Below are 21,407 nucleotides of genomic sequence, written 5' to 3'. Positions count from 1 at the left end.
TTTTACTTAAAGCCACTCTGTGACATAGACTGAACCAATGTTAACTGTGATTGTCTCTTTTCCTTTTTTACAAGTAAAAACTTCAGTCGTCAAACACAAACTTATCTCATGTGAAACATTTAAAAGATGTTAAAAAAAAATCGACACTGTTGATTTAAATCAGCCTGAATCTGCTCAAATTAACATGTCGATGAGAAATGAAACAACCTGATCAGCTGTGTCCTGTTCAGGTGGGAGTGTCCACACGCTGACCGGCCACCAATCACTGACCAGCGGCATGGAGCTGCGAGACAACATCCTGGTGTCCGGGAACGCCGACTCCACGGTGCGAGTGTGGGACGTCCGGACGGGACAGTGTCTCCACACGCTGCAAGGTGAGACAACGTCCCTGTGAGATTTAATCTGTCAAAACACATGACATGAACATCTGCAGTCCTCTGGGAGAGAGAGAGGAATCATGGGAAAGAAGGACAAACTGTAGTGTGTAGTGAGGAAGGAATGAAGGAAACAGGAAACAAAGGGAGCAAGAAGATGAAAGAGAAAAGGGGACAATAAATGGAAAGGATGTGACAAGTAGGTATGAAAACTATATTTATAGAGACAGAGGAGACAAGGGAGCAAAGACATGAGGAGATAAAGGTGATTTATCATGGAAAGTGGAAACAGGAGGAAGAAGGAAGAGAGCAACAGTCTGCAGCCACAGCAGCAGCTCAGTGAGGCTGTAACAACACTTTCTACCTGATGAGGCAACTCACAGTGTCCACAGTTGTCAGGATTCAGGATTCAGAAACAGCTGTTGAGACATTTCACTAAAAACCAAAATATGGTGTCGGACGAGAAGTCAGAGGTGGACGGACCAAACCTGCCGTCCCTGTTTTATTGACCCAGATCAACCCAACCCCCGGGACGGTCGTTACACTCTCAGCCTAAGAACAGAATTAAATTAAATTAATAAATAAAGTTAAACTCGGAGAGATATGAAATGTTGTTGTTGTAAAAAAGAACATTTATTATCTCAGAGTGAAAGCTGCTCTCAACAAAGATGGAGAAGTTGACGTAGTAGTAGATCGAGTGCCTCAGAGGTCAGAGGTCACCATGCGATGATGATGATGTTTGTTTCAGGTCCTAACAAGCACCAGTCGGCGGTGACATGCCTGCAGTTCTGCCGAGGCCTGGTTCTGTCCAGCTCCGACGACGGGACGGTCAAACTGTGGGACCTGAGGACCGGAGCCTGGCTGAGGGACGTGGTGGCGCTGCAGAGCCGGGGATCAGGTGAGGACGCCGCGCCAACAGGAAATATTTCATTTATAATATAACGTTTCACAGATGAAAAGTTATTTTATTGTTTGGAACATGTTGAATTATAACTTATCTCTCTGTTATGGAGTTTAACAAATCTGGGTTTTTTTTAATTTGGATCCATCCTTGCACTCACCTGTTTTTACCCAATATCTGAGCCTAAACCAATCACACGTCTTCTTTTCCGGTCAGGTGGCGTGGTGTGGCGAATCAGAGCGTCAGACACTCGGCTGGTGTGCGCCGCCGGCAGCAGGAACGGGACGGAGGAAACCAAACTGCTGGTGCTGGACTTCGACCTGGACGACAAGAAGAAAGAGACGGACTGAAGTAGAGACAACAGCCAGACAGACAGGTGTGAATGTCACAACACGTCCTGATTGGCTGGCAGAGACAGGTGGACAAAATATCTGCTGCAAATCTGGAGAAATGATGCTAAAGGAAACAGAAAATGGCTGCACTGGCACGAAGAACCTGATGTGACAACCTCAGCGCGGCAGGAGCTGCAGTGACAGATGAATGTTTGACGCTGTGACGGACAAAAACATGGATGCAAACGAATGTTTGACGGATACATCTTCATCAACAATGGACGAATCTTCGGAGGAAACGATGGATTTACTGACCAAGAAAGGGGTTGAAGTGATGATGATGATGGTTGAATGTAACCAAACCGGGGGGGGGGGCAGATCAAGGGCATTGACTTTTATTGCTGCTGAACCAATGAGGACGTCGCTGTTTAAACCAACCAATCCAAATGTACCAAATCTTGACGGCTGGAGACACACGGGCAACTTTTAGAAGCAACGGAGACGGGAAATGTTGCTTTGAGTTGAAACGAATGTGAACAGTCGACACAACCAGAACCTCATATTTAGTCAGTATTGTTTTCATACCAGCAGCTGTTTTGGCCTTGTGGGTGTTTGTTTTGTCCGTTGCCTCTAAGCGTAGTTTGTGTGTCTCGGCGCCGCAGTACTGTAACATACGAAGAGCTGCACGTGAGCCGGTGACGCCGCAGAGAAACACCGGCCGTTACTTCAGCTGGTGGATTTTAGGGAAAAGAGGGAGAACTAACGACAGACCTGTATAATCCAGAACCAGAGCTCCACACCTGCAGAGTCCAAACACCTCAAACCTTCGTCTGAATTCAAGCTTCACAGACGTTTTTTTAAAGGCAGTGAAGGGTTAATGTCGTTATTCTGCACATGAAATCACTGCAGAGCTTCATGTTCCAGTGGTTTATGGTGCAGCTTCACTCTGGATGAAATTTCTCACACTATGTGTCCTGCAAAATGGGAATTATGAGAAATAAGATCAGAAAAGCTGCAACTAACAATTATTTTTATTATTGGTTAATCATTTTTATCTGTTAAATGTTAGAAAATAGCAAATATATCCAGGCTATAATTTCCCGAAGCCTAAGACGATGTATTAAAAGATTATTTTCATTAAATTTAATTGCTGATTCATTTTCAGATTAATCATTTACTCAAATATCTTGTTTATTCAACCAAAGACACATAAAACCTGCAAATATTCAGTTCACAATATGACAAAGAAAATCTGATCTTCCTTGAAAAATTTTTTAAACAATTAATCAAAATAGTTGCAGATTGTTTTTCTGTCAGTCGACTGATGAATCGTTTCACCTCCACAGTCCAGGACACAATAATATTCAACAATCAGATATGAAAAAGAAAAGCAGCATCATCATCAGCTTTAACAAGTGAATGTTTGAAAGTCAATTAATTGATCAGGTTTCATCATCACTGCAGCTCTTCTGAAAACTGAATCATTCATTCACAGACTGAACCAGTTTAAATCAGTGATGCTGTAATTTCTGTTAAATATATATATTTGTTTACTAAAAGTTTAGTTTTTCTTTATGTGACAGTAAATCAAAAATTTTACTAAACCAGCTCTTTGAAGACACATTTCACTGTTTTCTGACATTTTCTAGACCAAATGATTAATTGATGCAGCTATAAAACCAAATACTCATCAATTCCCATGTCCAGCAGTTTCTGGTCGACTCATTATTTATCTCGACAGCAGAGGTAGTCAAACCAAAAGTAAACTGAAGTGCAGGAAAAATCACTTCCCTGCAAGTCTGTGGAAGCAAAAGAGGCAAATGAGTCTTATAAGAAACTACTTTATGGTTAAATGTAAATACACTGAATTTATAGCATTAAAACATTTAAACACATCAGAATTTATGTGGTTTGAAATTTCCACAAAAATCTTTTTTGTCCCTTCTTTGCTTCCATAGACACCTCAGATTTATCATTCAGCGGCAGATGAACCTGTTTGAGATAAATCTTTCTCTAAAGGGTCACGTCACATGATTTCCTCAGCTTAGAAATATTTTTTAAAAAGAAATAATTTAAAAACAACTTCTCTTACCAGATATTAATCCAATAAGCTGCCGTTGCCAGGCAACACCTCCGGCCAATGAGCAGAGATTTGGGTGATATTTCCCCCAGCAACAAGTGGTATTTCAGGCGGTATTTTTCCAGGAAAGTTGACCTTTGCAGGTGTGAGGCTCTGGAGAGCTGGCTCTGTCATGACCGTGTAATCATGTAAATTACTGTAAATACAAAGAGGATGTACATATTCAGCTTTTTATAAGATGAAAACAGAAAATATTGTCATGGTGGAATGAGAGGAAAACAGGATGGACGGATGAATATGGATCAATAAAGATGAGTTTTATAAGACTGAGTGGTTGACTTGTTCATTCTCACAAACTCACAGATTATTTGAGTCCTATTGTTGAAGTTTTAACATCACTTTTCAGCTCAATGGGAGTTTTCTGCTAATTTTCTAACCCTCTGTCTGCAGGAGCAGTTTTTAAAATGTGACAGGTATTAAAAACAGGATTTTAACACACGTTGAGTTTTGCCGATTTGTCTCTAAAGTTTTACTGTGATGAACATTTAACATTTTCATTAATCCAGTTTTTAGTCACACAAAAACACAACTTTGATCAACATAAAATAAAATTAATTTACTTTGGTAAATGACCAAAAACCTGCACTTGATCACATGACATAAGATGATCATAGATTTCAGGCGAGGGTGGGAAACGAGATGAAAACGTGAAGGAATTTAAACAAATGGCTGAAACAAACATCAGAGGAAATAGTTAAAACTGCCTCCAAAATCTGTGGCCTCTCGCTCCGATCACTGTCCAATTGATAAAGTTTGCTTGACCAAAAAGGCTGGAACATCATTAAACATTCCCACCCAGCATCATATTTATGGTTTACACAGACCTGCACTCAAGGTTTTATCATTCTTATCTTATTTCATACATCTCTCGTTCTTCTGTTTGTGGTTTCATTATATCAAATAATGAGTATTAATTATTTTGTAATTATGTTTAATCTGCTCCTTCAGCCACTTTCTCTTGCTCGTAGTTTGGAGAAATAAATTATTGATGAAAATATCAGAATATGCTGTTTATTGTCTATGGCGGCTGTAACTTAAAAGATTAATGGAAGAGAAGGGTGATTTTACAGGTCTGTAATTTCCAAATAGTGTCCTTGAAGTGTCCTGGAAAGAATAAAGTATTTGTAATTACAAAGAGAAAATGGCGATTGTGTTAAATTACTGAACTTCTAAAATAATTTAATTGCTATCATAACCTTGGGAATCTTTTAATTAGTGTGAAATGTGTTTTCAACCAAGGATACAACTCAACATATATGGAAAATAAATACATTATTAATATTTATTTGCTTTTAATTGGAACCAGACTTTCAAGAAAAGCACATGGGAAATTTCAGACCTATAAAATTAATCATTTCACAAATGTTTTTTTTTCCTAAAAAAATCTTATTTGTGGTCAATTCTGCTGCAGAGGAAGAAAACTACTGTCAACCTAAACCAAACACTTTTCCTGTGAGAAGGCGGTGAGTAAACGCTGCAGCTCTTCAGTGAATCTCCTCAGCAGAGTGTGGGAAGAACCAGTGTATCTGTGTGAATGTAAATCATAGTGAAGCTCCCTGGAGAAACACAAGTTAGAAAGAAAGAGAAACACTCACTGCAGTCACACTCGATGTGTATATCCAGCCTGTTTGGCCCAGAAAAACGGATGGGATGGATGGTTGCTGTGGTAACGATGCTGGCGGCAATGCAACCAAGCGTCAGAGGCAATGATGGTTTTCCACAGAAAAAACCTGCAAACTGTGTCCTTAACAGGACGACCAGGGAGGGTCAGGGCTGATCTGCACACACACACACACACACAGAAAAAGTGAGGACATTTTGTAAAGTGGGGACATTTTTGTAAAGTGATTTCTGAAATGTGTTTTAACTTTAAGATTTTAATGCACAGAAAATACATTTGTTCTAATTTTGCTGACAGCTACTAATATGGCATATACTGATTGTATAAAACCTCACTCTCTCGTAGCTAACCTATGTTAGCATCATCACGCTCATCAGTTTTATGATAAAATGAAACATTGTCTACTGAGATAAATGTTAATGTAGCACTGGATTATACAGTAACATTTTAAATACTTAATTCTTTTAGTAAAAATATTTAATCAGAATTCAGGGACTACAAATAAAATCCCATGTAGCTTAACCACAAACGATGAGTAATGGGATGTTATTTGCTGTTTTCTTAGCATAACTGTTTCCAAAACCTTTAGTATTAAACTGTATTTTTAGGCTACAGTGCAAAAGCACTCAGACCATGACATAAAATACAAAATGAATGTGACCTTTGTTTTATTACTAACATGTTACTTGTCAGCCAGGTCTGCAGCAAATGGAAATTTGTCTGTAATTAATTTCAGCAGATGTTGTTTGTTTTTATTTTTGTTCACTTAAGAATCCTTCAAAATCAGCCACAACAATAAAACTCTTAGAGAAAAAATTCTGTATTTCATTTTTATTTTAATTCAGACAAAACTTTAAACCTTCCCACACATTTCCTCTGTCTCAGCCCTCAGTGCAGAGCTTTGTGTTTCTGTATGTGGGAGTTAGTGGTCGTAACATTACGCAACAAAACTGGCCTGAACACTAACAAGAAGTAAAGTGAAACGTGTAGGAGGCGCTTTTATATTTCTCTGAGCTTCATTGATAAAATTAATAATAAATGTTCAGTTAAAGCTCATTTTGTTTTGACAGCAGTGTAATGTGTGTGTGGTTGCACATATCTGGATTGTTTTTCCTCCTGCTCGCTGCAGCCACATGAAAGTGGAAACAGTCTGATTTTATGGGTTTTCTATTTTTATGACCTGAAGGCAATAAAAGGTGCAAAATGTGAAAGTGAGTGTAGAGTTGGACACAGATTACATACAATGAGTCAATGAAACAAACAGAAACAGCTGCAAAACTGGAGCCAAGCTACTGATGCAGGAAAAATAAACCAAAGATGGGGAAGGAAAGGAGAGGAGGAAAGGAAAGATATGTAAAAGAGGAGAGGAAAAAGGTGAGGAGAGAAAAGAAAGTACAGGAGGAGAGGGAGGTAAGCAGAAAAGGATGAAAATAGCAGTGAAAGAATAAAAAGAGAAGGAAAAAAATAAAAGTAAAGGAACGGGGGGGAGAAAGGGAAACTAAGAAAGGAAAGGAAGCTAATGAATGGAGAGAAGTGAAGGAAAGGATGAGAGAAGAAAGGTACCAAAAAGAAGGCAGGAAAGGAGACGAAAGGAAAGTAAAGGATATGGAAGGAAGAAAGGAGATAAAATGGAAGGAACTGGAATAAAAAGAGAAGGTAAAGAAAGGAAAAAATACAGGAAAAGAAGTAAAAACAAACTAAAGCAAAAAGAAGGGAAGGAAGGCAAGGTATGGAAGGAGAGAGCAGGAAGGAAAGAAAGGAAAGATATGAGGGGGGAAAGAGGAGAAACTGAATAAAAAGAAAAGGAAAATCAAACACACACACACACAGACACACATACTTGTACTTCTATCTTTGTGAGGACACTCATTGACATAATGCATTCCCTAGCTCCTTACCCTAACCTTAACCATCACACCTGAGAGCCTAACCCTGACCCTGACCCTGACCTTAACCTAAACCTAATTCTAACCATAACTCTGAAACCAAGTCTTAACCCTCAACATGTGATTTGAAGGTGTCTCAAAAAGTGAGGACCAGCCAAAATGTCCTCACTTTCCCAAAATGTCCTCACTCTGTTAGTAAAATACTTTTTTTGGTCCTTACTATGTAGCAAGTACACACACACACACACACACACACACACACACACACACACACACACTGCAGACAAACCTGCTGATGTATGTGTTTCATAATATGCAGTGTTCAGTGTGACAGCTTGACGTTACCTGTGTGTGTGTGTGTGTGTGTGTGTGTGTGTGTGTGTGTGTGTGTGTGTGTGTGTGTGTGTGTGCAGTAGTTCAGCTGCAGGTAAGCAGCTGAAAAACACCTCTCATCCATTACCCATGAGGCTTTGCAGCTTGTTGACAGCACAATAGTAAGTCCCCTCAGGGCCAGCTGTAACACACACACACACACACACACACACGAACTCTTGCATTTTAAGTTTTCTATTTTCTCCTTGAATATTTTTTTATTCTTTTTTTCCCAACAGTTGTTTTGAACTGTTTTATTTTTGAATAAATAAATGTTCATTCTGTCGGGAAAATGTCAGTTTGATGGTTCAGACTTGGTTTTAGGGTGAAGGTCAGAATCTGGTTCAAGTCCAGGTTGGGGAGTACATGATGTCAGTGAAGGTCCCCAGAAGTATAACAGTACGTGTGTGTGTGTGTGTGTGTGTGTGTGTGTGTGTGTGTGTGAAAGCCATTAATGTAATTGCTCTGAGCCGCAAATAAAGCAGAGGAACAACAGGCTGGTTTCATCTCACTAAAAGCGCGCACACACACACACACACACACACACACACACACACACACACACACACACACACACACACACACACACACACACACACACACAGAAACACACAACAACACAGTGACTCTGTCCACACAGTCAAACACACACACTGGGGTGTGTTCATATTATTCTGTCCACCCTCCTGACTCAGTATGAATCTGTTCTTCCCATAAGTGTGTTTGTGTCAATCTGATGTGTAATTATTTGTGTTGATTTTGTGTCTCTGTTGTTTTCGACTCTTTGAGATAGTTTTGTGTGTTTTTTAGAAAGACCCTTGTGGCTGTTTTGTATGTGATTTTACATTTCACATTTGTTGTTTTGTGACTCTTTTTATTCATTTGCATCAGTTTGTTGTCTTTTTGTGTATCTTTGTTTTATGTCTGTGTGTAGTAGTTTTATATTACTTATTTGTCATTTTATCATTCTTTGAGGTTGTTTTGTGTAATTGAATTGTGATTTTGCATCTTTTATTTGTCATTTCTTCATCTCTTTTGAATAATTTACATCTCTTTGTTGTCATTTTGTCTCTGTGGTCATTTTATGTTTCATTGTGGTAGTTTTGTGTGTATTTATATGGTTGTTATGTCTCTTATTTGTCATTTTAAATAACTTTGTGCTCATTTTGTCTCTTGTGGTTTTGTGTCTATGGTCAGTTTGCATCAGTCATTTGTCACTTTGCGTCTCTGTTTGTAGCTGCTTTACTGACTCAGGTTCTGGTCCAGGGGCCAGTAACAATTGGGCCCTTCCATGAAACTAACAAGCCACCTACCCATCATCTTCTCACTCTGACCAATCAGACTCCAGGGGACCTGAGCCACGCCCCTGGTCCCCACAAATACACAACTATCAGAACAACAAGCAGCAATGATCATCAGTGGTGGAGCAGGCTGCTGCTGCAGTTGTGTGTGTGTGTGTGTGTGTGTGTGTGTGTGTGTGTGTAGATGATTAAAATACCTAATAAAGTCCCGAAAAAGCTCTCAGCCTAAGTAGCAGGCAGTAAAACACCACATCAAAACATCAGGCTGGGACTCATTAGTGTGTGTTTTTGTGTGTTTATATATCAGTGAGAGGGCAAATACACTGGCATCAAAGTGTGTATTTTTTTGTGAATGCTTGTTTTTCTATTAGTATAAATCTGTTTGTGTGTATTTATTTATGTGTGAGTGTGTGTGGGCTCGTAGTCCTATTTCTATGAGAACCAGATTTGATTTTAAACCATCACAGTGAGGACCTTACTGCATTGTGAGGACATTTGATGGTTCAGATCTAGTTTTACAGTTTAATTTTAGGTTAAGAATAAGGCGCAGGTGGGGGTTAGGCGTTAAATTGTGATGGTTAAATTTAGCGGGCAGGGAATGCATTATGTTGATGACGGTCCTCACAAGTCTACAAAGACAAACGTGTGTGTGTGTGTGTGTGTGTGTGTGCGTGTTCGCAGCCAAATTGAATCTTCTGACCTGAAGTGCACAGAGGAGAGGGCTGTAATCCAGATTAAATGTGTTTACTGACACACACGCACTCACAGATCAGTGTACTTCAGATAAGAGCAACACTCATTCACTGAAGTAGTTTCAGTTACCATGGCAACCAAGACCTCCAGGAACCCTCCCCCCCCCATCTCCGACTGTCATTAAATTTTAATGAGCTTTAATGATATGAAGCAACATAGTAAAATCTGATACTGTTGTGAAACATACATCCAACCATCCATTTATCCATCAGTCTATGTGTATCTGGTTCCCTCTAGTGGTTCAACAGCCGAACTGCAGTAATCTGTGACATGCACTTTGATGCAGCGTGACATTAATTCATCACTATTGTCATATCTCACACACTGATACAGTAAATATTCAGTTCAATTAAATTGAAAGGAATAGTTCAACATTACTGTCATGAGGTTACTGATCCCAGCCAAGAAATAGTTTGTTGTTTTTACACTTTAGCTTTTGTACAGATTAAACAAACCTGATATAATGTGTTATAGAGAGGTTCTCAGCCTCTCTTCTGATTGGCTGACTGTTGAATGATAAAACACTCAGGTGAGCCAAATCCTGCAAGGTTGGATAGTGGGTTCAGGTGGGCGGGGCTTGGGGAGTGACTGAGACAAGCGACTGCTTTGTTGTGACATCACAAAGTTCCAGAAGTCCTGACGGCTGGTTTTAAGGCTCAGTTTCTGAATACAGGCTGTGTGCATTTCTCTGTGGACTGAGGCTTTGATACTTTCACAGTATTAATATAGAACCTAGACCTGCTTTATAATCACAAACACATGAACATCTACCTTTAGACTATATGAGACCTTTAAAAGAGCCCTGGAGGCTCCTTGAAGTCTCTCTCTCTCTCAAGGCCTTCTTGAATTCCCTGGCACCTGTATAAAGGACCTTGAAAATCACCTCTAAGGAAATTTACAGTGTCCTTCACCAGCATGAAAACTTACGTTCAGTTACTCTGCAAATCAGCTAATTTAGCTGATTTCTCCAAAATGTTAAACATCTTACCTGACAACAATAGTTTAACTGCTTTTACTTTTACTCCCTATCACCATACATCAAATGCACGACATCACCTTCGTTTCTATAAGAACTGAACTTTCTTTCTCTGATTTCAAATGTCACAGTATCTAAAAATGTAATTGTGTTTTCCTCTCTTCTTGTGTCTCGTCTCTTGAGACCTTCTCCGTGGACGTTGTCTTTATTTTAGACATTAACACAGTCACATGCTGGCAGCAAGTTTCCTTTGAAATACATTTAATTCAATGCTCGCACAAATCCACAACAGGATGTGGTCCGTAGGCACAGCAGTTTGGGTTTTGAAGTTTGAGTTTGTGACACTGAACAGAACTTTGTAAACTGACCCAAAAATTCAACATTTTGACTTCGTAGTGAATTCTGGCTCTCGTCCTGGTAAAAACAACCAAATTAAGACTAAAGAGTTCAGTTTTTACCGGCCACGTATGTGAAACATGTTGTTTTAGTGAATGTTGAACAGTCAATGAATGAGTGCTGGGTTTATCTCAGCATGTTTTGGAGGTCCTGAAGGTTAAATCAAACTCATCCACGGGAGTAAAACATGTGTCTCCATAACCATAACCAAGAATTCCTGAGTTTTATTGCAAACACTTTAAATCTACTTACCTTCCTTAGATTCACATTTAAAACCCAAGCATCAAAGCAGAACCAAGTTCATCAATAACTGATCATTTGTTTCACTTTGATACAAACAGCTACATTATTCAAGTAGGAGTTTGTTTTTCAACAGATAAACTGTCACTGCAGGATGAAGCTGCCAAATTTAATATCTTTAAATTTGACCGTTTTCATGCCAAAATAACAAATATTCAATGCTTCTTCCAGAATTTTCTTCTCTTTGCAATGGAAAAGTCTCTGAAAACAGCTATTGAACCATCATTAGACATTAAAGTCCACTGTCTGCTCCTTTAACCACATCTCATGCTCTTCTCATTGGCAATTCATCCAGTATTAAGTAACACCTTATGTTTTTTTTTTAAATCCGTACAAAAACTGAAGAGTAAAAATGACAACACACCATGTGACACAAGGATTTGATCGTGTTTAGAGGCTTTAAGATTCTGAGAAGAAAAACTACAAAGAAAAACACTGAACTTTTGTTACAGTCAATTTTAAATATATTAAACATTGCCAGCTTCAATATAAAATCTCAGTGGTATATTTTTAAGAAGCCACATTTGACAAAACCTTAATTATAACCAATGCAAGACTGATCGATTCTGGATCCAAACTAGAATCTATCAATCTGCATCATGTCAGAAACACAGCAGCAGCTCCAGATGTCAGTCTGTGTCATTTTGTGCGATTCCCAAACTTTCCCAGGGGGCACAGAGGCTCAGGTGGTCACATGTCAGTCCAGATCACCTGATCGTGCGGTACATCATGAAGTCAACCGTGGTGCATCGCGGGAACTTGCCGATGGAGCTCTCCTCCACGGGCGTGTAGACTTTAATCTGTCGCATGTGAGTGTCTCTGCCGTTCTGGTGGTTGGCCAGAACCGCGATCTGGATCATGAAGGTACTGATTGGCTCGTTTGTCCGCTGAAACACACAGAAACACACAGTGAAGTCACTGCTAATGCTTTTATTCACACGCTGTCACATGAAGAAAAGGGCCGTGTACCATGAATGAAGTTAATCCACATTAAAGTTAAATAAAGACATGAGTTTCTCACCTGGTTCATCAGAGAGATGTGAATCCAGCCACTGGGCTCCACCATCTCCAACTGCTACAGTGAGGAAGAGGAGAAATGTGAGAACAAAGTAGATAACGTGAGTGGTTACAGAACTTCTAATGAACTTCAGGTGGCTTTTAGATGAAGGCAAGAAAAGAAATACTCTTGTTATTACCCTGATTTCTTGCAGGTTGTGGAAGTTGTTGCCCACTCTGACAGAGATCTTACTGGGTGTGTAGCTCTCATCAGATTTATAATCAGCATAAATACACAGCATCTTCACTGTTGTCCTCCTCCTGATCAAAACAAATGAAGACAATCAGGCACAACAAACACAGACACCAACATACAAATGATTCACAAGTACAAATGCACAAAAGTTGACACATAATAGAAGCAATGGCACATTATTCTCAATTGTTCTCAATATTAACCAAGTGCCCTTACAAGACCTTGATGGTAAAATTTCCTCGAAACTCCATTACCACACACATTACCAAGTCCAAAAACATCCAGAAATCCTTGAACTGAGAGAACATAACCGATGTTACCTGAACTGTATGTTGACCAGGTGAGGTTGGGATCCATCTGACTGCCAGTACGTCTCCAGGTTGTCATCCCTCAGCTGATCGACACCGAAACCTGAACATGGGTGGACAAAGAAAGTCACCACCTTCTGTAAATCTACATACACACACAGCTGACTGTACACTAGGTTTGGGTCTGACCAGGTTTACAGGAGGAGAGGGACCACACTGCCTGGGAACCGATCTCCCGGACAGTCCCCGTCCGCTCCAGCTGCTTGGGGTCCGCACCGGGTGGTGTCTTGCTCGGGGTGGCCATCCTCTAACCAGGGAGAGAGGCAAACACATAAGTTCAGCAAACGCTACTTGGTCTAAGTCGCATTTAAGTACCATTTTTCTCAGAAGTCAGTAACGTAACACCAAGCTCGATTCAAATTTCTAACATTTTTGGGTTTTCTTGTGTATTTAAAAAATAAATTATTGGCAGCATTTGGTTTAAGAGTTAATGATAATTGACCCTTCCCTAGGAGAAAATCGGCATAAGTGACACATGTAGCAGCATCTTATTTAGCCAGACAGCTGCGTCAAATGCCTGATTTGTGGTTAATATCGTCGGGGCTTTACTCGATGTATTCTGAAGGAGAGAAACTCATGAGAATATCAAACACACTGGTTCTCAGAGCTGATTTTAAAAGCAGACCATGACGCTTCAATAATAACATGTACGTTATTTTCTCAAACACATGCAATACAAGTAAAACCCGCACACAATTTGAACAGTCTGGATGGCAGCTCCAGCTAGGTGCTAGGAGCTAATATTTCTCCACTGCGGACTCCCTCAAAGCCAATAAAACTCAATTTACGATGAAGAATGTAACTTAAACTTACAACCGGGATTAGTAAAGGTCTCCGGGGTGTTGTGTAAATGCATGAGACGTGAGTCGGTTCGACACAGTTTGATTTTAAACCCGTTTTGCTTCGCTAGCCACTTCGAATCTCCCACTTTGGCGAGTCCTGGTCGCTTCTTGACGACGTCACTGGCAACGTCGCACGCTTTGTGCGTCTCTCCCGCCATCTTTCCAGCCGGCTTCCAGGAGACGAACACGTTGCTGGAAAAAAAGAAGTTTCACCCCCGATTATTTGTATCTAAACGTCGTATCTCGTTTAATTTCCTCCAGCCCGGGGAACGGGAGCCGAAGAGGGTGAGTTTTCGATTCGTCGCTGCGGATATTGTCGCTTTTTGAGGCAGGTATTGCCATAGAAACGAGCCATGTTCCGATTCTCAGCAGCTGTCAAGTGCGAGGCCTCCGCTGCTGATGTCGGTTAATGTGAAGCTAGCTGTTAGCTCGCCGTTAGCATCCTCTGAAGCTCGCACTTAACGGTGCATTCAGGCTCCAACGAAGCTTTCAGAGCAGCCGATGAATCCACCTGAGGAAACAAGAACAGGTGGATGACAGTTTGACAGCGTATTTTTTTGAACACAGCAGGTGTTACTGGCAGGAGGGCCCTGAGAAGGCTACGTTTTATCTGGACGGTGCTCCAGACTCCGCTCAGTTATTTGCCAATTTAAAGTTTACGGTCGCTGTGACAAAGGTGTACACGTAAAAGTACACAATTAAAGGTTTTTGTCGATGGCAAGGATCGGTAAATGAATTCGGTATATGAATGACTCACATATCAGCGGGTTATTAAAGGACAAATCCAACTTTTGGTGCTTTTGTGCCACCGCCCGTCACGTTGCGTTTCGGTGGTGGGATGTTGAGATAATTACAGACTAACCGATGTTACAATCTTCCGTTTTATTCAGGTGTATTCTTCTCTTTTGCTTTGAGTGCAGGTTGCATTTAACAGCAGGATACCGCTGCATAGTTAAAGGATATATATTAACACAGCACCGGGCGTGAGGTAACAGTAAAAGCACGGACTTTTAAACGGAGTCTGGTCTGACTCATTCTCCGGACAAAAGACTGCACAGCGGCAACTTGACTTGTTTGCGAGCTGCTACATTTGGAGTAATTCATCTCCGTGAGGCCTGAGTTGAATCCCCACTAAACGGGGATCTGATGTAAAGCCAGGACTCATTATATGTAGTTACAGTCAGAAGCAGGTAGAGACTGGTTGAGGGCTGTGGTAGTGGATCCACAGCAGCCCATTGTTATGAGTTAAAGGCTGTGCATGTTTGTTCAGAATTGAATGTGTTGCTTCAGCAGAGTTAATAGTGTGCTTGTGGACACAGGTTCGAGCCTGACCGCTGTCCCGTACATTTAGACACTGCCTGCTGTCTTTGATGCCTAAATATTACCTTTAATTGTGAATACAGATGAACGTACACCTCCAAATATTTGTGTCTTTACCTCTTTTTTTCATAATCACCCTTTCTCAGGATGAACCGCCCAAAATAAGTCTTTCTCTGTCCATGTCTCTCAGCTCCACAGGTGCTAGCGTCCGTCATTCCAGCCCTCCATCATGGCGGATAAAAACACCAGGATCGCCATCGTCAATCATGACAAATGCAAACCTAAGAAATGCCGTCAGGAGTGCAAGAAGAGCTGCCCTGTGGTCCGTATGGGTGAGTGAGCAAGTCCACAGGAAAAACTTCAACACACTGAAAACACAAACATTGACTCTAAACATGAAACTGTGTTCGGATGTGTGTGTTTGCAGGTAAGCTGTGTATCGAGGTGACTCCACAGAGTAAGATTGTGTGGATCTCAGAGTCTCTGTGTATAGGCTGTGGTATCTGCATCAAGGTAAGAATACCTACAGGGTGATTCTCTCTGAATACCGAGTGCTGTTAGTGTCTGCTCCTCTCTTATGTTTCTTTTGTTGTTGTTGTAGAAATGTCCTTTCGGAGCGTTGTCGATCGTCAACCTGCCCAGCAACCTGGAGAAGGAAACCACACACAGATACTGCGCCAACTCCTTCAAACTGCACCGGTACGCTGCGGAAACCTTTCTACACTGTGGTCACGTGGGACATTAACAACATTAACACTCCCTGGAAATGCAGCTGAATCTGTGAATCTTGTTATATGATTGTTACATTATTCTGAGAGCAGAAGTTATTGTTTCCGCTTTTAACTTGACAGGAAACAGATGAATGCAGGTTTAATATTCGAGGTGATAAGATGGTGTTGAAATCTGAGTCTGTCCAGTTTGGGACTGAGAAGCTTTTGTGATAAAGAGCCATAAAGATCATGTAAAATGACGTCTTTAAGATTTGTTGCGAGTATTATTGATGCTGTTAATCAGCTGGTTTCTATAGTTACTGTCAGCTGAGTTTAATAGAAGTAACGAGGGTTTCTGAATGAAATGTCTGAGTCATGTAGTAACCACCACGTCAGTTTGTAGGAGGCAGTGTGATTATAGATTAGCTGTGATCCTAAAGAGTGTGTGTGTGTGTGTGTGTGTGTGTGTGTGTGTGTGTGTGTGTGTGTGTGTGTGTGTGTGTGTGTGTGTGTGTGTGTGTGTGTGTGTAGGCTGCCCATCCCCAGGCCCGGTGAGGTGCTGGGGCTGGTGGGGACCAACGGTATCGGGAAGTCCACGGCGCTGAAGATCCTCGCTGGAAAACAGAAACCCAACCTGGGGAAGTACGATGTGAGTGTTCAGACATCACACACACACAGTCATGTTACCATCAGGTGTTGTGGATTTCCTTGCGCAGGCCTGTGTTATGCAGTGTTGTGTGGTTGTTGCTGTGCTGAGGAGATAAAATGTGGGTGTAGCTGCTCTCAGCCCAAACATCAGATACTGAGTCTGTTTGTATCAAGAATAAACAGATGTTGCCAGATGTGTTTTTTAATTTGAGTAAATGTGCCCCTTAACTTCCTGGTGTGGTAGCTTCAAAATAAAACGGTCTTACATGATAATTATAGTTAGAAACATAATTATTACTAAGGTTGTGTGTCTGAACCAGTTTGTGTGTGATAGATATAAGTGGCGTTATTGTTGAGCTCTGTGCTGCTGTTAATGCCGCCTGGTATGTTACACGTGAATCTGTGTTGACTGTCTGTGGCTGTGTGTGTTTTTCTGTCCCAGAATCCTCCAGACTGGCAGGAGATCTTGACCTACTTCAGAGGATCTGAGCTGCAGAACTACTTCACCAAAATCCTGGAGGACGACCTGCGGGCCATCGTCAAGCCGCAGTACGTCGACCAGATCCCAAAGACCGTCAAGGTAAACGAGTAGACGAGTTTAATCAGTGGCACTGCAGCAGGGAGTGAGTGAGTGAGTGAGGGGAGGGTTGTAATTCTTCACCTCTGCCTCCAGGGGTCAGTAGGGGCCATCCTGAGCAGGAAAGACGACACAGACACACAAGACATCGTCTGTGATCAGCTAGGTAAACACACACACACACACACAAATAAATTGATTAACAGAAAATAAATCAGCAGGAATTTTCATATTTGATTAGTGGTAACACATTTGTCAAAACACAAGCAGCTGTTTCTAAAATTGTCAAAATTATATTTTGAAATGAGGCTGGCTTTGGAGTTTATCTTTATTGTGATTGGTTGCTTTGTGTGCTGTTGCCGGGCAGATCTGAGTCACCTGCGGGAGAGGAACGTGGAGGATTTGTCCGGAGGAGAGCTGCAGAGGTTCGCCTGCGCAGTCGTCTGCATCCAGAGGGCCGACATGTGAGCAAACGACGCAACGCAGCTCGATGTTTGTTGTTTCTGCTCTGACACCACATTCACTGTTTCTACTGTTTCTACTGTTTCTCTGCTGCAGTTTTATGTTTGACGAACCGTCCAGTTACCTGGATGTTAAACAGAGGCTGAAGGCTGCCATCACCATCCGCTCGCTCATCACCCCGGACAGGTACAGCTCTTCATCTGGAGGGATGAGCCCACAGTTAGTAAACTGTCATTTAAACGTGTGCGTGTTTGTGTGTGTTTCCAGGTATATCATTGTGGTGGAGCACGACCTCAGTGTGTTGGACTACCTGTCCGACTTCATCTGCTGTCTGTACGGAGTCCCCAGCGCCTATGGGGTGGTCACTATGCCCTTCAGCGTCCGAGAGGGTAACACACACACACACACAAACACATAAACACACACTTAACACACAAAAAGCAACAAATGTGAAATGTGAGGTCACAGTCATTTAAACAAAAAAAGTGCAGGGAAAACACGAACGTTTCTCTCCATTTGAAAACCTCTGACTCTGATCTTTGTCGTAAATATTAAAGGAATCATTCAACATGAAAATCAGATAAAAATATTCATATCTGCATCGTGTCTGTTAGATATGAAGCTGCAGTCAGGCCGATGCTAACTTAGCTTAGCATAAAGACTGAAGGCACAGGTTGGAGATGACTGATCAGATGATATGAGAGGGAGATCATCTCCTGTCAGCTGTTAGTAAATCATATTGTGACGATACGATCATGTGTTCACGTTCAAATTTATTATTTTAGTTAATCTGCTGATTATTTACTCAATGAATTGATTCGTAATTTTTTTTATAAAAAGTCAGAATACAGTGAAACGCGATCGTTCAGACGTGTTGGACCCTGACTCTGTCTCCTTCATCCAGGCATCAACATCTTCCTGGACGGTTACGTTCCCACAGAGAATCTCAGGTTTCGTGAGACCTCATTGGTCTTCAAAGTGGCTGAGACGGCCAATGAGGAGGAGGTGAAGAGACTCAGGCACTATCAGGTCAGTTCTGTCTTCTCTCCCTCTGGTCTTTGTTTCTTTTCTCTCATCATCATCATTTGGACAAAGTCTGGTGGTAACATGTGCAGCGAGGATGAAACAGCTGTTTGACCCCTTGTTGTTGTTGTTGTCGTCGTTCAGTATCCACACATGAAGAAGACAATGGGCGAGTTCGCGCTGGAGATCAAAGGAGGAGAGTTTACGGACTCTGAGATCATGGTGATGCTGGGAGAGAACGGTACGTTAGGATCTGTGAGGACGAGCCGAGGTCTGAGCTGTTTGACCTCTGACCTCTGACCTCTCTAAATGTCTCTGTCTGTCTGCAGGCACAGGGAAGACCACCTTCATCAGGATGTTGGCTGGAGGACTCAAACCTGATGGGGGAGGTGAGTCTCACTCACTCACACACACACACACACACACACACACACACACAGACGCACACTGACCTGCCCTGCCCTCTCTCTTCAGGTGAGGTTCCCATCCTGAACGTCAGCTACAAGCCTCAAACCATCAGCCCCAAGTTTAAGGTTCGTTCAGTTTCCTCATCAGCACTAATCACTGAATATTATCACTAATCACTAATAACAGCAGTTAGTTGTATTAAAGGACGATGCTGCTAAAGTCTCTGTTTCCTTCATTCTTTGTGTTAATGTTTGAAAATCAGCTTCACATCATCACAGGAAACAGAAGAAACTTTATTACTGTTTTCTCTGTTAACCAGTTAATTCATGGTCTGAAAAATGTTTTTCAAAGAAAAGAAAATTTTGCATGAGAGATGTTGGAGCCGGTGATGCGAGAAGTTGTGTAAATAATTAAAGTCTCAGAGTTGTTGCAGATTAACTTCCTGTTTCAATTTTACCTCGCTGATGTGAGAGCGTCGCCATCACCTGCTGAAACCCCAGAAAGCTTCAGACTCTGTCTCTGTGAACAAAACAATAAAGTTTAGAGGAGTTGAATGTGAAGATTGTGTGTCTTTGTGTGTCTGCAGGGCAGCGTCAGAGCACTGCTGCACGAGAAGATCAGAGACGCCTACACTCACCCTCAGTTCATCACCGACGTCATGAAGCCGCTGCAGATCGAGAGCATCATCGACCAGGATGTAAGACACACACACACACACACACACACACACACACGTCATTGCTGTGTTTTAATGAATGTGTCAGTCATTCTACTGTTGCTAGGTAACCAGTTATACTTCCTGTGTTCTTTCAAGAGTCCATGTGAATGTTGGTACCATCAATTCTCCAATGGGGGCTTTTATTTTACTCCTAGTTTTGTTCTTCATTGCTACTTCAAACGTCCTCCGTGTTCACCTGTGATGTCATAATGTCTGATTCAGTCATGTGACCCTCAACAGAAACACTGTTAACCCCCCTCCCTCCTCCCCCTCCTCCCCTCAGGTGCAGAACCTGTCTGGTGGTGAGCTGCAGAGAGTCGCTCTCACTCTGTGTTTGGGGAAACCAGCTGATGTTTATCTGATCGACGAACCCTCGGCGTACCTGGACTCTGAGCAGAGATTGATGGCCGCCAGGGTCATCAAGAGGTCAGACGCAGCTTCTCTTCACCACCTCTCCCTCCCTCATCTGTCCCTTTCCTTCACTCCCTCACCGTCTCTGTCCGCCTCTGCAGGTACATCCTCCACGCCAAGAAGACTGCGTTCGTGGTGGAGCACGACTTCATCATGGCGACCTACCTGGCCGACAGAGTCATCGTGTTCGATGGTATTCCCTCCAAGAGCACTGCGGCTAACACGTAAGACAGAGAGAGACATGTTTTTTTAATCCTCCCAACACGAGCTGAACAGTCACTGAAGTAAGATCTGGGTTTTTGTCTCAGGCCTCAGAGTCTGTTGGCCGGGATGAACCGGTTCCTGTCGCTGCTGGAAATCACTTTCAGAAGAGACCCGAACAACTTCAGACCACGAATCAACAAGCTCAACTCCATCAAGGTATTCAAATGTCAGCATTTAACACATCTCAGAGCGAGTGGTCGGGTCGCAAACACTCTGAGCAGCCGCGGTTCAACTCCTCTGTCTCTGCACTTCCTGTCAGTCTCCACTGTCCTAACAAATAAAAGCATAACATTTATTTATTTATTTATTTATTTTTTACAAAACATGACAGAATAGATCAGGTGATAAAGTCAGATCAAATAAGATGTCATGGACATTTCAGTGATGCTTAAGTGTTTCTTTGTCTTATGATAATAAATTAAATGTCTTCTGGGGTCACGCTGTGGGACGTTGTAGGAAACTAAAGAAGTGATGTTAAATGTGTCATAAAGACAAACAGCCACAAAACAAACAGTTGATGAAGCAGAACAGTACAACAATAATATCCAGTCCTCACTAGGTCAAGTCAATCTAAACTGATTATAAACAGGCAATAAAACAATAATTATCATCAGACAATGTTAATGAAGCAGAGTACTGAACCCAGGCTTCTGCCCACACTGACCTTTGAACTTTGCTTCCCCAGGACACCGAACAGAAGAAGAGTGGAAACTATTTCTTCCTGGACGACTAAGGCGACGTCCCATGTGACCAACTGTGACCTCAAAACCACAGTTACGTTAAAAATCGTAAGAAACAGAGTAAAAACCATCAGCCTTTATGTACCGGGCTGCGTTCAATAGCCAGCAATGTTGTGAAACGTTGAAAAATAAAAAGTGCATTGCATTCTGTGTCCGTCAGCCTGAACACACTGGGCTGAATTCACAAGCCAGCGACATTGTGGAACATTAAGCAGCATATTTTAACACTCATGCATTTACAGCAACTGATAATAAACTGATTATATCTGATCCCAGAACAGTTTCCCTCCTTATTTATCACATCTGTAAGAG

General features: G+C 41.7%; 3 protein-coding genes and 1 long non-coding RNA gene across 5 annotated transcripts in view; 2 read left to right on the top strand and 2 right to left on the bottom strand.

Moving 5' to 3' along the window:
- LOC139607004 (F-box/WD repeat-containing protein 7-like) overlaps positions 1-4,013 on the top strand; it is a 29,594-nt gene extending 25,581 nt beyond the window's left edge. For both annotated transcript variants that reach the window (XM_071459537.1, XM_071459538.1), the window contains 3 exons: positions 231-374; positions 1,123-1,272; positions 1,492-4,013. In XM_071459537.1, the coding sequence (XP_071315638.1) occupies positions 231-374; positions 1,123-1,272; positions 1,492-1,625 (428 nt within the window). In that variant the 3' untranslated portion in view covers positions 1,626-4,013. The remainder of the gene's footprint in view (positions 1-230; positions 375-1,122; positions 1,273-1,491) is intronic.
- Positions 1,116-5,480, bottom strand: LOC139607080 (uncharacterized). Its single transcript, XR_011684776.1, has 4 exons — positions 5,343-5,480; positions 3,700-3,883; positions 1,436-1,595; positions 1,116-1,253 (listed from the first exon to the last, which is right to left on the bottom strand). It is a non-coding gene; the product is annotated as an uncharacterized lncRNA (long non-coding RNA).
- Positions 5,481-11,258: 5,778 nt separating this feature from the next.
- On the bottom strand, positions 11,259-13,941 carry anapc10 (anaphase promoting complex subunit 10). Its single transcript, XM_071459676.1, has 6 exons — positions 13,786-13,941; positions 13,102-13,219; positions 12,925-13,015; positions 12,549-12,669; positions 12,374-12,427; positions 11,259-12,239 (listed from the first exon to the last, which is right to left on the bottom strand). Exons 2-6 carry the CDS (start codon positions 13,214-13,216, stop codon positions 12,060-12,062), a joined length of 561 nt encoding a protein of 186 aa, XP_071315777.1. The 5' UTR covers positions 13,217-13,219; positions 13,786-13,941; the 3' UTR covers positions 11,259-12,059.
- A 6-nt stretch (positions 13,942-13,947) lies between these two features.
- Positions 13,948-21,365, top strand: abce1 (ATP-binding cassette, sub-family E (OABP), member 1). Its single transcript, XM_071459554.1, has 19 exons — positions 13,948-14,099; positions 15,325-15,466; positions 15,562-15,647; positions 15,736-15,833; positions 16,376-16,493; positions 16,935-17,072; positions 17,166-17,235; positions 17,437-17,533; positions 17,628-17,717; positions 17,799-17,920; positions 18,436-18,560; positions 18,699-18,795; positions 18,884-18,943; positions 19,029-19,087; positions 19,549-19,659; positions 19,964-20,106; positions 20,193-20,315; positions 20,400-20,511; positions 21,041-21,365. The coding sequence occupies exons 2-19, from the start codon at positions 15,364-15,366 to the stop codon at positions 21,086-21,088; spliced, it is 1,800 nt and encodes a 599-aa protein (XP_071315655.1). The 5' UTR covers positions 13,948-14,099; positions 15,325-15,363; the 3' UTR covers positions 21,089-21,365.
- Positions 21,366-21,407: the final 42 nt, after the last annotated feature.

The sequence above is a fragment of the Trachinotus anak genome, unplaced genomic scaffold, assembly GCF_046630095.1.
Source record: "Trachinotus anak isolate AG129_WGS33_773 ecotype Australia unplaced genomic scaffold, CSIRO_AGI_Tana_v1 ptg000023l, whole genome shotgun sequence".
NCBI classification, from domain to species: domain Eukaryota; kingdom Metazoa; phylum Chordata; class Actinopteri; order Carangiformes; family Carangidae; genus Trachinotus; species Trachinotus anak.
The sequence above is the reverse complement of the archived record's forward strand: the minus strand, read 5'-3'. Positions and strand labels throughout refer to the sequence as shown.

What these genes read in the sequence shown, in the direction of transcription:
- anapc10 (XM_071459676.1), bottom strand. Translation starts at nt 13,216, where the DNA reads ATGGCCACCCCGAGCAAGACACCACCCGGTGCGGACCCCAAGCAGCTG. An exon ending in CTGGTCAACATACAGTTCAG is followed by an intron (nt 12,670 to 12,924) that starts GTAACATCGGTT and finishes TGTTTTGATCAG; the next exon opens with GAGGAGGACAACAGTGAAGA. An exon ending in ACAACCTGCAAGAAATCAGG is followed by an intron (nt 12,428 to 12,548) that starts GTAATAACAAGA and finishes TCCTCACTGTAG; the next exon opens with CAGTTGGAGATGGTGGAGCC.
- abce1 (XM_071459554.1), top strand. Translation starts at nt 15,364, where the DNA reads ATGGCGGATAAAAACACCAGGATCGCCATCGTCAATCATGACAAATGC. An exon ending in CCAACCTGGGGAAGTACGAT is followed by an intron (nt 16,494 to 16,934) that starts GTGAGTGTTCAG and finishes TTTCTGTCCCAG; the next exon opens with AATCCTCCAGACTGGCAGGA. An exon ending in ACAAGCTCAACTCCATCAAG is followed by an intron (nt 20,512 to 21,040) that starts GTATTCAAATGT and finishes TTGCTTCCCCAG; the next exon opens with GACACCGAACAGAAGAAGAG.